Source organism: Sciurus carolinensis, chromosome 6, assembly GCF_902686445.1.
Source record: "Sciurus carolinensis chromosome 6, mSciCar1.2, whole genome shotgun sequence".
Classification (NCBI taxonomy): Eukaryota; Metazoa; Chordata; class Mammalia; order Rodentia; family Sciuridae; genus Sciurus; species Sciurus carolinensis.
In genome coordinates this window covers 53,380,889-53,397,779 of record NC_062218.1, presented here as the reverse complement: position 1 = coordinate 53,397,779, position 16,891 = coordinate 53,380,889, and the positions used below count along the sequence as shown (strand labels likewise).

Below are 16,891 nucleotides of genomic sequence, written 5' to 3'. Positions count from 1 at the left end.
TTTTAAACCAGGTAGGCATTTCCTTCATTATATATTCTTTGTTGCAATGCATGTTTATACAAAGGTCACTTGAACATTTTCTCTGTTCTACTGATCTCCCTTGGATTTTCAAGATTTCCCCCTTACTTTTCATTTTCTCTCTCTAGCTTCCAAATATGAGAGAAAATATGACCCTTTACTTTCTGAATTTGGCTTTTTTCACTTAACATTATGTTCTCAAGTTCCATTCATTTTCCTGCAAATTACATAATTTCATTCTTCTTTATGACTGAATAAAACTCTGTAGTATATATTTAACACTTTTCATCATCCTTTCATTAATTGACAGACATCTAGGCTGGTTCCATAGTTTGGCTATTGTGAATTGTGCTACTATAAACATGAGTATGCATGTATCCCTATAGTATAATGACTTTAATTCTTTAGGATAAATACCAAGGAGTGGTATAGCTGGGTCATGTGGTGTTTCTATGCCTAGTCTTTTGAGGAACTTCCATATTGATTTCCATAGTGGTTGTATTGATTTACAATCCCACCAATAGTGTAAAGTGTTCTTTTTTCTCCACATCCTCTCCAGCATTTATTATTGATGGTATCCTTGATGGCTGCCATTCTAACTGAAGTGAAATGAAATCTTAGTGTGGTTTTGATATTTGAAATAGTGTCTTTTTATACCTCCTGAAATTTGTTGAGATTAATATTTTTTGTTTCTCTTTGTCTTTGAATTTAGTGTTCAGCTCAGTGTGGTCTTGGACAGCAAATGCGAACCGTGCAGTGTCTCTCCTATACCGGACAGGCATCTAGTGACTGTCCAGAAACTGTTCGGCCTCCGTCAATGCAGCAGTGTGAAAGCAAATGTGACAGTACTCCCATCTCCAATACTGAAGGTAAATTTCCATAGAAAAGGGACTTGGGGTCTCTAAGAACTTGCCTCTACTGTTTCTGGGGGTTGAAGAGCCCCTATAAGCCCATAGTTAGGGTATAGTTTGTCTAGAATATTTGTGGAAACCATATATACAGTAGATTATAATCAGGAAATGTAAGTTTTTTCCTGGTCATTTCACAACTATTTGACCTTGTTAAGTCACTTAACTTTCTGGAGCTAAGTTCACCTATCTATAAAATGAAAGATTAGAGTAGATAATCTCTAAGGTCATGTACAACAGTCTATGTTTGCTTTATCCCAGAACTCTATAGGTATTTATGAACCACTCTTGAAAGTGAAAACTTTTGTTTCTTTTTGGATATGACAATGAATCTCTATTATCATGAAGATTCAATTCATAGTGGTTACTAGTTATTTTCATGTATAATGAAAGCATATGTTTGCTGATTTTTCTCATGTAGAAGAGTGAAAAAATGTTTACAATGGAGGGCAAAGGTCTTCTTTGAGCTCTGAAATTTTTCTTTCTTTTCTTATATGTTGAAATGTCCCTTCATCAATGGCAGATGCCAGCCAAAATCCTTAATTTTCTTACCTTTTATTTAAATAAAAGTACTTTATTCATTTAGGAACTCATTCAAAATTTCTTGAATGCTTCTGTATGTAAAGCACAATGTCAGAAATTATCAGGAACATGAAGACAAATATGGCATAATCAGGAAGTTTAGACTGCCTTCTCATATAAAAATAGAAACATGATCAAACAAATGCACATGAACACATCCAAAGCCATAAATTTAAATTATATAAGAAATTCAGTATAAGATCCTGCTTAAAATAAGAAAAAGTATCATGAAGATATAATCAAACAATTTATTAACATTTTTTAAGGGAAAATGATATGCTTATAAACCTTTTCAAAAGAAATCGATTCCTGTGGTCAGATTTATCCAGTTTGAAGGCTGTATTAAAACTAATACTCATTATTTTAAAGTTTCTTTAGGAATTTTGTTTTAGGAAGAGCAATCATCTTGTGTGGCAGGATGCAAGACCTTGCATCTTTGCAAAAGGTCTGCTTTTAATATCTAAGTCTCAACATAATGCACTTATTGTATGTGTCATTTACTTTTTCAAAGAAATATAACCTTATCCTACATTAATTCAAAATTATAATTTTAATTTGAAATATCTCTGACCCTAATGCCATCTACTTTTGTTTTTGTTTGTTCCTATAAGGGACATTCTAGAAATTAAGCTTTCCCTCTCTTGAAAAGAACTTAAAATCCATGACAAACGGAAATTTTATTGGGAAAATTATGTCTTTTAAATAATCTAGTGGGACGCATGCCTGTAATCCCAGCAGCTTTGGAGGCTGAGGCAGGAGGATGGCAAGTTCAAAGCCAGCCTCAGCAACTTAGCAATGCCCTAATACAAAAAAACCAAACCAACAAAGGGCTAGGTATGTGGCCCAGTGATTGAGCACCCTGGATTCAACCCTACTACACACACACACACACACACACACACACACAATCTACACAAAGATATCACTTTTCCTTAAGACTAAGTGTTAACTATCAATCACATGGTTTGGGGTGGGTCTGATTTTTTTTTTTTTTTTAAGAATCAAAAGATACAAAGTTAAATGGGATAGAGGATATAGCTATCTTATTAAATTACTCCATGATGGGTATCATATTAGACTCAGTATATATGTGTATATATATGTATGTTTATCTTATTTAGCTATCCTATTTATCTCACATACATAAATGGATCTGTGTGTGTGTGTGTGTGTGTGTGTGTGTTTGTATGGGAGAGATTATTATCTTATATAATCCTGACAGTGATCTTCTGAGAGTTACTTCTCATGAGAAAACTGAGGCATAGAGAGGAATAGTGATTTGCCCATATTTCCAGAGACAGGATTTGAACCCAGATTTGGCAGAGTCCAATGGCCTGTCAGTTTCCACTACAGTTACATTCTATCTCAATTTACTCTTTAAAATAGGATACTTTGAGCTGAGGGCGTAGTTCAGTGGCAGAGTGCTTACCTACCATGTGCAAGGCCCTGGGTTCGGATACTTTGACATGAAAATGTTTTCTGGTTTTCAAGTAGACACATTTCTGGCATAACATCAGCCTAATTCAATAGATTAAGCCTTTGCCATTGCTAAAAATCCTGACTTTTGACATGCCCACAGGAATATATATGTTGAAGATATATTTATAATTTCACTTTAGGCAATTTTACTAATTTGTCCAAAAGATTTTCTATTGTGAATGATTATTATAACATAAGCTTTCTACCTAAAGATACAATACTATTCCAGAGTGGGCAGAATATCATTTGAAATTGCATTTATTTCTGCCTTGAAGAAATTCTCTTAAAATTGGTAGGTGTTAATCTGAGGTTTCTTAGATTCTTTGGATAAACACCAAGTGGTCATTTCATCTGCCTAGCTAAATCACTTTTTATTAACATTGCTCTGAAGTAAGCAGTTAAGACAATATTTTCAGACTTCTCAGTAAAGGAGGAAACTTTTAGGAAATTATTAATCCTGTAAAGTATGACTAATGCTAAAACTGTTATTACCTAAAGTGTTGACTCATTTAAAAGAAAGAGGATCCATCTCTTTCATAAAATTAGATTTAGGGTGCAAACAATAATTCTATCATAACTTGCTTTGTGTTCTTTTTCACTTCCCAAAAGCATATATGGAATGCATTTAAATACATGAAACTATTTGTTCATTTAATCAGCAGCTAATTATTGAATGTTTTCTATGACCAGCCTCTGCTATTCCTTATGGAAAATTCAAATACATTTGTAAATTTATAGTCTTTAAAAAGGGCAAATACTTAAATTTTTAAAAATGCTTTATTTTTAAAATTTTTTAAAGAGAGGATTGGTGGTATATTTCAGTGGTAGAGCATTTGCCTGGGGTGCATAAGGCTCTGGGTTCACTGCAAACAAACAAACAAACAAACAACAACAAAAAAACCATTTTAATGGAAGTCAGAATGCATTGTATGAAGTAGTTTTCACAAGTGCTAAAGGATGCTCAAATGAAGGACCATGACTTTAACCTTTGTATGAAGATAGGCCTCCTAGACTAAGGGGTCTATGGGCCAGCTGTAACATGTAGTTGGAAAAATCCAGGGCATACCCCAGGAAAAGTGGGTAAAACATTTGAGCTGAATCATAGTTGTAATCCACCAAGAAATGGAATTGGTACATACCATGGATCTCAAAAGAGAAACGGCTTTTGCATGAAAATAATGTAAGAGTGGTCTGATATGGTTTGTAGGGATCAGATCAGAGAGAGAAGAAATGCCTTTTAATAAGAGAAATTTGGACAGAAAGTCTTCTAGTAGAGGAAGGTTGGTGCAGGAGAGTGGGAAAGGTCCCTTCACCCAGCAGAATCATGTTCCTAGGACTCTCAGTGGGAGGCTGCTAAAAGGTCAATTTAGCTCCACCTCAAGATGAGTGGGGCTGGGGAGGGGGGTCTCTTGTGATCTAAAATACAGTCTTTCAGTGGGTTTCTGAGGATGAATTGAGCCACAAATCAAATCATGAGAATTGGTTGAACTACCAAGCTTTAGAAATGCCCCCCATACTCATTATTTTTATGAAAATAATAAAAATTCAAATATATAGCAAAGTTGAAAGAATTTTGCAGTGAATACTATCTAGATTCAAGCATTAACATTTCACCAAACTTGCTTTATGACAGGTATATCCATCCCTCAAGGTGATAGTTTTTAAATAATATTCTCCATTTACACAACCACAGGTTAATTTACTTAGCAAACTTACTTACTGTATTACTTACTGTATCTAGGTCCTGAGATTTTTTGAAGGAGCACAACAATCAATGTCCCTGTCCTAGGGCTTATAGTTTAGTAGGGACAGGAATGTGCAAACAAATAACTTTCACAGCATGAGCAGTATTTTTAAAAGAGGTAGAAAGAAGCTCCTGTGAGTGATTGCACCAGGGAGGGTGTGTTCAACAGGAGCATCCCTGAGAAGAAAGCTTGAGCTGGACCCTGGAAGGTATAAAGGTACAAGACAGTTCACCAAGGAACCCCTGGGATGTGAGGCATTCCTGGCAGAGGACAAGTATGTGCAGATGTTTAAAATAATAAATTCATGGAGAGAGAGACTGAAGAAATGGAATGAAGTTAAGACAACCAAGGATTGTAAGAGAGAATCAGCAGTAGGGCATCTACAAATTAAAACAATAAGAGGGAAATAGAAGGAAGAAGAAGGGAGATGGAGATATAAGTCACTGTGTTCAACATCTGCTTCAGTGTTTTGTTTTTGAAAGCTTTTGGTGAAAGGTTAAAGCATCATAGGCATGATCTTGATAGACTGCCACTGAGGAGGGTAACACTGTATTGCTGCTAAAAGTAAATTATAGACACACTGGGTATCACTGCATTTGAAATACTAAGAATAATTTTTTAAAGTACATAGGGCAGTTGGAACTAGCCTACTCAAGCTCACCTGAAATTCTATTCAAAATACCATTTTATTCATTGTTCATGCCATTTCAAGTTTCCTTGTAGTTTATGTGGTAAATCTTTTCAGCTTCTCAATAGCACAAGGTACTCTATCATCTAGTATTTATTGCTGCCAGGTCATGATTCATGGTGTGCCATGAGCTGGTAACCAACCCAGGAAAGATGTGGTTAGTGTACGTTGGTTTACCAGCCTGGGATGTCTAATAGTGATGGGTCTCAATCTCCCTCAAGTAAATAGCTCTGGGAAAGCCTAGGCAGCTCCACAAATCTCCTAACAAGATCTCTGAGCAAAATAGCTACTGAATTTAGGTTTTTATATGGAATCTTATATATTAAAATCAGTGAAAGGAATGATGAAGTTCACTTGAAGATTTTGATCTCGAGGAGGTGAGGAAGACCAGTTTATTTCTTTGCCATTCAAAGTACTCACGATTCACATAGCATTCAGGTTCACATTCCTGGCTGTCTGACTTGGAGGGAACTGGATCTGGGTTGGGATTATACCACTCAGAATGTGGGTGGCATCTAGGGAATAAGACTATTAAAAAAAAAAAAACTAAGAAAGCAGAGATAGAAGGAAGGGTTTAATCTATGGTAATATGGAATCAGAGTAAAATTTGATAGTTGATGTCACCTTGCCTCAAGGACAAAAAGAAGTGGGTGGACTGCTCCCATTGTAATGAATAATGTCCCAGGTGGGACTTGTTATGCCTCTTCTAGCCTGAATATATGAAACGTCACAAGGCTCGAGTGCATTTTATGAGGAGGAGCACACTGAGTACACATTGCCTAGCCTGACTCCTGCCCTGCACATGCCCATCCTCTGCCTTCTCATCTCTCACCAAGCTCTACATTTCCAAGAGCAGTTTGTGAAATGCACAGCTGTGTGCACTCTTTTAATCCAATAAATGGACCTTCGGTGCTCAACTCACAGCTCCACTTACTATATTCTTCTGGATCTCATACAGAGCTTACAAGTACAGAGCACATGCATTCTACAGAGATGCCGAATGCCAACCTGGTTATGGAGTGATCTGTCTCTAGGTATCCCAACCCACTCCAAAGATACAATTAGACAAGCTTTGCAATGTTTGATGAAATAAATCTCTAAGATCATTCCATTTGAGGAATTGGTCTTCCTTGGACCAAATCAAGCCTTCAGAGTCACAATGAATCTCAATCTAATTGCATCCTAAATTCTTAAGCCTCTGTTTAGTGAGTCTTTTAGGTCAGTGTTTTGAAAGATTAATGTAAAGCACATGGGGAGAAGCTCATTGGAAAACCATGATAAGTAGATTCATGTGTTGCCTGTGCAACAGGTTGTCTAATTTTATCATTCAACTCTACCCAAACCCAGGTCACCAGTGAGAACCTCTCCAGCATGTGTGCCAAGTTACTTAAGATTCTAATAATGGATCTAGTTCACATCACAGAGCATAGGAGTTAGCTTTAAATCCTTGATGTGTTCCCAAGTCTCCCTAGGAGAGAATTTGGGAATAATTCATAACTTGTCATTTGTCATTCTCTCCAGAAGTCTCTGGCCTTGGGTAAAGTGTTACTTTTTTCAGGGGTAGGGTGGGGTGTAAAAACAGGAGAGACTAGTTAGCTCTACAAAATATTTCTAGAAACCACACAATGAGGACCTCTCATTCTTCCAACATCCTAATGAGAAAAAAAGGTAAGCAGAGTGTCTTATCATTCTCCTCCCAGGAGAGTACTTAGCTGGTACATAGTGATAGTAGAAGAGAAAAGCAGACTCCTTCATCTTAAAATCTGTGACCCTGCAGGCTCAGATCCCACTATTTAAAAATCAGTAGAGGGCTGGGATTGTAGTGCAGTTGTGCAGCTCTTGCCCAGCATGTGTGAAGCCCTGGATTCAATTCCCAGCATTGGGTTGGGCCAGGGACAGGAGCACAATGGACATATTAGAATAAAAACCAAAACTTCAAAACGGATCAAGTACAGCAGATACTACCAGTTTTAAACTTTTTAAAAAAATTCCTAAACTAAAGAATTCTTCTTAATGCATTTCTAACATTATCTGTTTGCAACTTATGTACTTGCATATAGGAAAACTTTAAATTTTAAAATCTTTTAAGTATTAGAAGTCAATGCCAACTGAAGATCATTCACAAATTAAAACAGAACATTTCTGTTGTTTGAATGGGAAAATGTGATTTAAATTATGTACAACTTTTTCAGAATTATTTTTCACAAAAGTAGGTTGTATTGTGTATTGGCTCTAAGAGAGGAATGAAAAAGATTATTTCACAATTTTAATGAGTTTGGGGGATAAGGCAGACCAATGAAGGGATACATTTTGTAATTCAGGCCCCTCAGCCACATCAGCATCTTGTCAGTGAGTGGTCCCAACAAATCCATCCTCTCTAGCTAAGCTAAAAGTGGCAGTAGGTTGATCGTAATGATATAATTTAAATCTGGTAGACTGGACATGCTGGCACACACCTGTAATCCCAGTCATTTAGAGGCCGTGGCAGGAGGATGGCAAGTTTGAAGGCAGCATCAGCAACTCAGCAAGATCCTATCTCAAAATAAAAGATCAAAAGGGGTGGGAGTAGGGACTGGGAATATAGCTCAGTTGGTAGAGTGCAACTCAGTTTGTAGTAGTGTTTGCTTTGCATGCTGAAGGCCCTGGGTTCAATTCCCGGCACCACCAAAAAAGAAAAAAAAAGGGGGGGGGGAGGGTAGGGATATAGCTCAGTTCAATCCCCAGAATAATAACAATATCTATTATTATTATTATTACTATTAAAGTCTGATACTAGTATTTTGAAGATAACATTTAGTTTTCTATAATAATGGAGTTTTTAAACTCCTTGATGTATCTAAAGTCACCTTTTCACTCAAATTTTACAAAATTTGAAGAAAAAAAATATAGTGAAGAAGAATAGGAAGAGGTAATTCAGACTCTAAATGCCTGTAACCTAGAAACCTTTTTAAAAAACATTTCTTCCCCTTCTCTAAGGAGGCAGAGCAAACTCTCCAAAACCAAAAGGCTGAAGTCCCAAACATTGGCTTACCAGTGGTGTGTCAGTCAAGAGTGTGTAGTCAGACTAGCAGAAACACTTTGCATTTGTATGCCAAGAATGCCACCAAAATAAGAGAGACTTGGCAATTAGACAAATCTGAGTTCTGATCCCATTTCTTTTTTTTTTTTCATATACTCTTTTTTAAAATTTTAATTTATTTTTATTGTAAACAAATGAGATACATGTTGTTTCTGTTTGTACATGGAGTAACAGCATACCATTGTGTAGTCATACATCTGATCCCATTTCTTACACTCTTCTTAGTTGTGTGACATAGCTTGAGTTTCATAACCTTGGGAGCCTAAGTTTTGCTGTCTATGTAAATCTGACATTTTATATACCTAAAAGGATTAAATATAAAACTCTTACTGTTGTGACTGGAACAAAGAAAATGCTTGATAAGTTTTAAGTTTTAGTGCTGTTTTTGCCAAATCAGGCTCTTGTGAAGTTGAAAGACCGAGGGAATAAAACACCAGGCAGGCTGAATAGATTTCCATCAATCCAAAGTTTTGTAATGAACTGGTTTTTCTAGTCAGGACCATTCCTAGAAGGCAAAACCAGGAAGTAGAAACTGAGTCTTCGAGACAGCCCTCCTTCATGGGAGTCCCCGCATTCCAGCAAGGCTGAATGTCTTCATACAGCATTAGGTGTCTCCATATTAATGTGTCATCAGGACTCATTGTCTGGGTCTTGGCAGAACCTGTCTCTTCCCCAGGTCTTCACCCTTGCCCCATTGAGGATTTACCTGCTCCCTGTTCAATAGAATCCTGTTAATTTGCTTCTGTGTGGAAGTGTATCCCTTCCTGGGAGCCTATGTTCATTTAGACAGGGATCGTAGAGAAATAATATGATTGCTGTTTTCAGCAGCAGATGTTGTGGTGTTGGTAGTGAGAGCTAATGAACTGAGTGCTCACTCTGAACCAGGTGCCATAGCATGTGCTTTTTATCTGTGCATTACCTAGTGCAAACCTATAGCTTCCTATGAGCAGGCCTTATTGCGATCTTCATTTTAGAGATTGAGAATCTGAGATTTAGAGCAGTGAAGTAACTGGGTGAAGAACAAACATTATAAAGGGCAGTGCCAGTATCCACCTCCGGGCCCACCTGACTGTAGACCTCCTGACCCTTACTACTGTGTTCTGCTGCTGCCAAAAGCAGATCAGGAGATGCATATAAGCAACCCCTGCCTCCCTGAGCTTGATCCTGCAGCCAGGACCCAAATGCCTTCCTGCTTCCAATCAAATTATTTGGGAACTAATTTAATCCATTAAGTCCCATTGTCCTATGTAGTCTTGAAAACTTGACTTATGAGTTTTCAAGGGAGTTGGGAAGTTCAGAGAGGGATACCCTGGCCTAGCCCCAGCCCACTGCATGCTGAATACTGGACAACTCCTGGATTAAAGGATTGTGCTCCAGACTTCTGCACACAAAGTAGTCTTACTTCCAGCACCCACCTACGGAAGAACCCATCCACTGTTTATACTTATAGTAGACTGAATGAGTGGGTGGATATGTAGGTAGAAGGAAAAGAAATTTACAAAAATTCTATTTTACTCATTATACATTAATCAGTTTCCAAAGTTTAAATCTAAAAGAAAAATCTGTAAATTTGCTTGTATTTTACTTAACTCAGAATTTTCCTGATGCAGCAACTCTTCCAGAAATGGAGTAAGGAATGTCCCAGTAAAGTTGTAACCCAGGAAATATTCCTTTTTGTTTTGTTTTGAAACTGAATTGTGTTTTTAGGACAGACAGTATTTGTTCAGAAGTGAAGCAGATATTTCATCCTCACAGAGAAGTTTAATGTGTAGCTCCTTGCTTTTTTCTGTCATAGGGCAAGAAGAGACATTACTAATAGTGATAGTAAGAGCAACTCAGTATCTTACCCTTATCGAGTACTCCCCACACTGCTCTGGTTGATTTAGGTAAGGATATTCAAGTCACTGCACATGTTACAGTGAATACTCAAATCATTCCTCTGGTACAGATGAGAAAATTTAGGTACAGAGAGGTTAAGTGATTTCTTCAAAGTCGTAAAGTTAGTAAACAGTAAAGCTAGAATTAAATCCAGGCAGTTTGGCTTCTCATTTTATTTCCTTGTATTATTAAAACAACCAGTCCTCTTCTATCTGTTTATTAACCAAATCATATTTATACTTTGGCAAAGAAGGTCAAAGCTAAAGTTTATTTTGTATGTTAAGTAGCAAGCCCTGTTGCAGAATGGAAGGGACTGCCCCAAGAGGACTGTGATTTGGATTTCAAGATGAGTGACTTGTGTCAACAGGAATACACGCAGCTTATCTTACATTTTAGTAATTATCTTACCTTAATAATGTATTACCCCTGGAAACAGTGAAAAAGAAATTTTTTTCCTCACAAAAATATTAGTATAAACTTTTTTGGTTGCTTTTTCTGGTAACTAGTGAGAGAAGAAAAAAAATACCACGTGCTCCAAATTAACATATGTGGAAATCTTTTCACCTCATATTCACAAATGATTCACCAAATACCATGAGATTTTTCCCCCTTCTTAAGTGCAAAGTTTAAACAAGTTGTTCATGCCCCCTTCTACCTTCTTCTAGCCAAAATTTAAATTATTAAGCATCCTACTATGAAAAATTTCTGTTCAAATTTCTAAATATTATTCTCTTTGTAAACCAAATCTTAAGTATAAGGGAGATTGTTGGTGACATAGCTTATGTTTTTAGAGGATTTGGGGGTTCCAGTTTTGAATTTTAAGGCTCTTACTCAAAAGGTGATTAAAGTGAGAGCAGTAAGATTATTTCCTTAGTTTTCTTTAATAAGAACTGGAAACATTCCCATTTGTTTGCATTTAATTTTCCATGTTTATCATGTGACTCTCATGTACCAGCTATTAGATCTCTTAGAATATTTAGTGGATTTCTGAAACCAAGAAAACAAGAACAACAACAAAACCAATAGAACAGTTCTGTCACCCTGAACTTTACCCAGTGCCCTATCTGAGTTCTAATTACCTTAAACAGTTTTACCCAGGACACTTCAATATAACTACCTGGAAAAATGAGGGTGGAACTTTGGTTCTGGGTGGCATATGAAAATTTAATTACTAGGTTGACAAAGTATTTTAAAATCCCCTGGTAAAAGTGACCAGCATACTGGACGAGAATATCATTTTTGGAGTGGTGGGCTCACATTGGTGGCAGGGGCCATGAGGTGGCTGCTGATAATCAAAGGCCTGTGTCCCTTTCTCTGCACTGGCCCCTCAGTTCCTCCTTTGCAACCAGCCTCTAGGGGAGATAGGGGAAGAATCATTTATTCACCTTCTGGCTGCAGAAACTGCAGACTGCAACTGGGGCAGTTCTAGCACTGAGGAGAAAATACACATAGGAAAAAAGGAGGCCATGTCTCACTTCCAAATTAAAAAAAGACATTTCTCCATGTTTCCATAACCCACAGACTGCTGCCATTTGAGGCCAACCCCTCAAAGCTTTCCTTTTTGTCTAGTGTAGTTGCTAAATCTAGGCCACTGTCAGCAATCCTTTTCATTCACTCAAGCCTGTCCCCACACCCCACAGATGCAGAGATTCTTTGAGACATGTGTACTTTGGTATCAAACAATGCAACTCATGTTTGATTTTGGATAACCTCACACTGTTGAATAAAATAACCCTTGAGAAAGAAGCAATAAAAGCGCTGTAAGAAAAATGACTCATGTTTCCAAGCTGTCTAAAGTGATCACTTATCCCAACAAATGGTAATTCTTTCAAGACACAGTGGGCATGCACCATGCTTATAAAAGTCTGGAAGAAAAGCCTTGCAAACATTTTTTTAAAAAATTGTGTTAAAATATATCAAAAGAATGTTTCTGGTAGGCTGTACCAGACAGGGTATACTTAAAAACAAAAACAAAAACCACATGGATGTGGAAGCCAAGGTGGATTGGCCCAGAGGGGGTCCTTGCTAAACATTCAGTCACATCGGCTTGTTTATGTACTTGTTTATGTGCCTCTAATTGTTTTCCATTTTCTGCCCCCATTCGTTAGAGTGCAAAGATGTGAACAAAGTGGCTTATTGCCCACTGGTGCTGAAGTTCAAGTTCTGCAGTCGAGCATACTTCAGACAGATGTGTTGTAAGACCTGCCAAGGACACTGACCCATGGAAAGCCAGAGAGAGAGAGCCTTGTCATTTCATCGTGGAAATGCATCCATCAAAGAGAGCCACCCAGAGGAAGAGGATTGATGTCCTTGCAAAAGCATTACCCTGTGGAAAACGTAACCACTGGTCAGCCCTAGCTGACAGGATTTCAATATTATTTTAACTTCTGTGAAGTGGGATTTATTGATCCAAAGTGCTGGACACGGTATTAGGAGGGAATGCCAGATTGGAGAGATCCAAACAACACAGGGAGACTTGCTTACTGTGGAACGTTTGTGTTCTTTCGAGTAAATCCAATAGCCTGTTTACCTCCTTGGACCATTAAGATAATTTTTATTATGGACTTAGCAATGACACTGAATCCATTTGTATTTAAAACTGTTTAAAATGTAGCTGTTATGACTTGGTCAACTATGGAAGTAAAGAAGATTCAGAATTCTTAAGTCATAGCTTAAAAATATTTACTTACTTTATCTCACTACAACAGCACCACAATTTAAATTATAAAATGGGCTTTGAACTGTAATTTAAGGAGCAATTATAAATCAAAATTAATGAAAGTTTGTATTATTATTCGTCATTCCACTTAATTTCCTTAGGAATAATCCCTGTTCTGAACACTGCTGTGAGCCATATATAAAACTATATTAAACTGAACAATGAGGGACTTAGTTTAAAGCAGTGCATCAGTTACTGCAGCTGTGCAAGTCTATAAATTCAGTGCTAAAAGACTGTGGCCAACTTGCCCTTGTGCGAGTGAAGCTGAGATTTCCATTAAAACTTTAAGAGAAAAACATTGCAGTTTTGTGCAGAAGCCAGACCTGGGGTGTGGTGGAGACTAACGTACCAGTCCATTTGCTGCCACCTTGCAGGATGCCTTACTTCTTACCTGAGTCACCCCAGCTCACTGTGTTTACATCCTCACCCGCCACAGAACGGCTTCTGCCCTGTTGGACTGTCGTGCGCATGTTGAGCTTACTGAGATGATGCCATGCAAAAGACAGACTGGCTCGGTCACAACCAGGCAGACCCTTTTGCAATTTGCTGACAATTACGATGGGTTCCAGATGTCCTTTCTTTGATATGGTAGAAGGGCATTTATTTATATGAGAGCAAGTGTGTGTGTGTATGTGTGTGTATGTGTATGTGTATGGGTGCTTTTGAGTGTGTGGATAGATATGTGTGTTGAACATAAATGTGCTATTTCTGTGAGTTTTAAAGTAGGCAAGGGATAACAACCAAAGAAGAAAAACTCATGAAGACTAGAGATCATAAAGCCTAATTTTAATAGTCACTCAATCAAGTATTTTATATTTTTATGGATACTCTGAATGGCAATTAAATGTGAAACCCAGTTTCTGGGCAAGTCAAATTCTAGAATCACATTTATCTAAATTAAAATGACTAGCTCATATCTTCCCTATCTTCCAAGTTTCACATCCTGCTCATCAAAAGACTCAATAGCTAGATTTTTTAAAAAGGGTACTTGTTTATGTTAATATTTTGTACTTGAACACTCGTAGTTTGTAGCAGGTTCTTGATGAATGTGCTTTGTGTCCAGCACGCCTCCTTTGTTTTACACGTGTGGACACCTTGTGACACCATGTGTACGCTAGTACCTAAAACTCAACACTTAATGGCTACTTTTTGAAGATATTTGCAGTGGAAGAGCATGCTTCACTTATGTCTGTCACTGTGCCCTGAAACTACATATTGGCTTACCCTGTATACCATGACCTAAGGGAAATTGTTCATTTTTTTTCTGAAAGAAAGACTCAGACACCAAAAGCCATCCTGAACTTCTGGGTTTGCTGTGGACAGTTGGCACAGGGTGTTCTTTCATGCTCAGTCATGACCATCCATATCTCATTACCTGCTTCTCTCACAACACTCAGTTCCCATCCCTGAGTTTTCCAGAGAGAGAACCATTCATGATATAAGAGAAATTACCAAGGCCCCATCTATGCTACCCTTAGAGGACCAGCCCAAGTGCCATCTTAGCCACTGAGTGAAGGGAAGGTAACCCCTGGGCAGGGTGTTCCTAGCACTGAATTAATCCCCTTGGTCCTTTTCAAATAACAGTTAACTTGGTGCTAATGTGCCCTGGTGAAATAAGGAAAATAGAGTGGGTGGTTTCTGTGGCAGTTTAGGCACAGTTTTGCTATCCAGATCTGATTTTCACTAACCCACAAATAGCAGCTCACTGTTTTGTTTCAAAAGGTTAACTTACATTACTGACATAAGGCTATAGTTTTTACCTCACCTGGAAACTAGCTTTGCACGGGCATCCCCCTGAGCACTGTGTGGCACCATGACTGGAGCTAGAAGAGGAGGGCAGCCTCGTTCCCTCTGGGGTGTACTCCAGCTCTGAGGTCAAGATGCTCCCTGGGGCAATATCACATTGCCTCTCAAGAGGGAACCGAGCACAGACACAACAGGATTAAACATTCTCAGATAAGCCCTGAATTTAAACCTAAGCAGGTTTTTAAAATAACCATATTCCACAGCACATTACAATATCGCTGCTACTCTGGAGCCACCCATGTGGCTATATGAAGCTCTATTTCTAAATAATAGCAATAGGATTGTCAGTGGAGGCTGGGCCACCATGGCAGATGCTCCAAAAGTAGTGAGCTATATAGACTACTTAAGGAACCCCATGTAAGCTGGTACCCCACAGCCGGGAGCAGTATCTGCCACTGGTAAGAAGGCCTACCAAAAAAGGAAAGATAAATGTACCCCCCGAAATTGAAGCCCTGGAGATACATATGACTTCCAAATAGTCTATTTCATTAGGAACTTTTTTATTTGAGTGAATGTCACATAGGTATCCTTAATAATACAGAATGAAATTACCTTTGTATTATTGTGATTAGTTGTTGCTTATTATTTTATACTCAGTATTAATGTGGTACACTGTTACTTTTTTTGCTTTTGTAAATTATATTCTAATTTATTGCCATGTTTCCTAACACTTGTCCTTCATTCATTCTTCTGCTTGTAATGAAAATGAAAAAGTCATTGTTGTAACCCTTGATGGAGTGAAATTCCACACCAGGCACAGATTTTTTTTTTAACATAGATAATTTAGAAAAAATAAAAATTCAACTGTAAGAATGATTCAGATGGAAGTTGTCTGTTCCCTGAAAAGGTCGTGTTAAACTTGCAGTAGAAGGAATCTAGCCTGTGGGGTGCCACACCCACACTATCTGAATTATCCAGGTGTGTCCTGCCTAGATTGAGATGATTTGTGTATCTTATTATCCTTCCCAAGGATTGCACCTACATAAGCTCATTTCAGTGCTCTCTGAAGTCAAGGGCTTCAGGATTTCTGGTGAAGCTACATCCCCTGTGAGCCAGCTATTCTGAGGCTAGAGGAAGGAGTCTAGATTGGCCTCTGCCACTCACCTCCATTCACTGAGTGCAAAACTCTTGCCTTCCCTCCTTTGCTTCCCATGTAAATTCTTCAGTGATAAGATAAAGACATTTCATTGTTGAAAGGGTGACGAACAATGAATCCAATCGCTAGCAAAGGTTTCTTATGCCGATTCAATGGGAGCATAGAAACACAATGGACACCTTTTCCCACCTTCAGACATTTCCTCTTAGGTGGAAGATGAACTAATGACTTAGTTTTTGCTGAGTCAAGGGACACTGTAATACATGAAAGTTTATTATAATTTAGAAAAAATTTTAATGTGAAGGTGACCTTCCTGCATATTTAGTTATTTGAATTCTTTCATAATGACAAGTTCATCAGTAATGTAAGAAGATGTAGAATGTCCAAGCATGATGGTGCTTTAGTCTACCCCCCTCATCACCCTCCTCCACAATCTTATACAATAAAGTAAATGAGTGAGGTGAAGGCAAATGAGATGATTAGATAGTCTTGAGAGAGTGTTTCCCCCAGGTCATCCAGGAGCCAAAAGTAGTTAAGGTATTATACTCAGTTAATGAGATCAAAGGTACCAACCATTTTAACCTCCTACTGCCTTTGCAAATCTAGCCGATCTGCTGGTGATTTGGGAGGGGTAGTACCAAGAAAAAAGGATTGCTGGAGTTCATACTCCCCAGATTGGAGTCTACCTTTTCATCTACCACTGCTTTCAAACTTCCAATCAAATGTCTTTTTCCAATACCTAAAGGACACTACTCTGCTCAGGGTACAGATCCAAGGACAACCTGCCCTCCATGGAGATTCTGCTACTCCCCAGGGAGCACGATCACCATCCTTAAGACTTTATGCTCCAAAAGTCCAGGGGCTTTTCCTAGTGAATTAGGAAAAAGGTTAGG

The 16,891-nt window shown here is 38.0% G+C and overlaps 1 protein-coding gene across 1 annotated transcript in view; it reads left to right on the top strand.

The window, feature by feature from the left end:
- Positions 1–15,650, top strand: part of Adamts6 (ADAM metallopeptidase with thrombospondin type 1 motif 6) — a 293,124-nt gene extending 277,474 nt beyond the window's left edge. Inside the window, exons 23-24 of the mRNA XM_047555805.1 lie at positions 731–887; positions 12,486–15,650. Of these exons, the coding sequence (XP_047411761.1) occupies positions 731–887; positions 12,486–12,595 (267 nt within the window). The 3' untranslated portion in view covers positions 12,596–15,650. The remainder of the gene's footprint in view (positions 1–730; positions 888–12,485) is intronic.
- Positions 15,651–16,891: the final 1,241 nt, after the last annotated feature.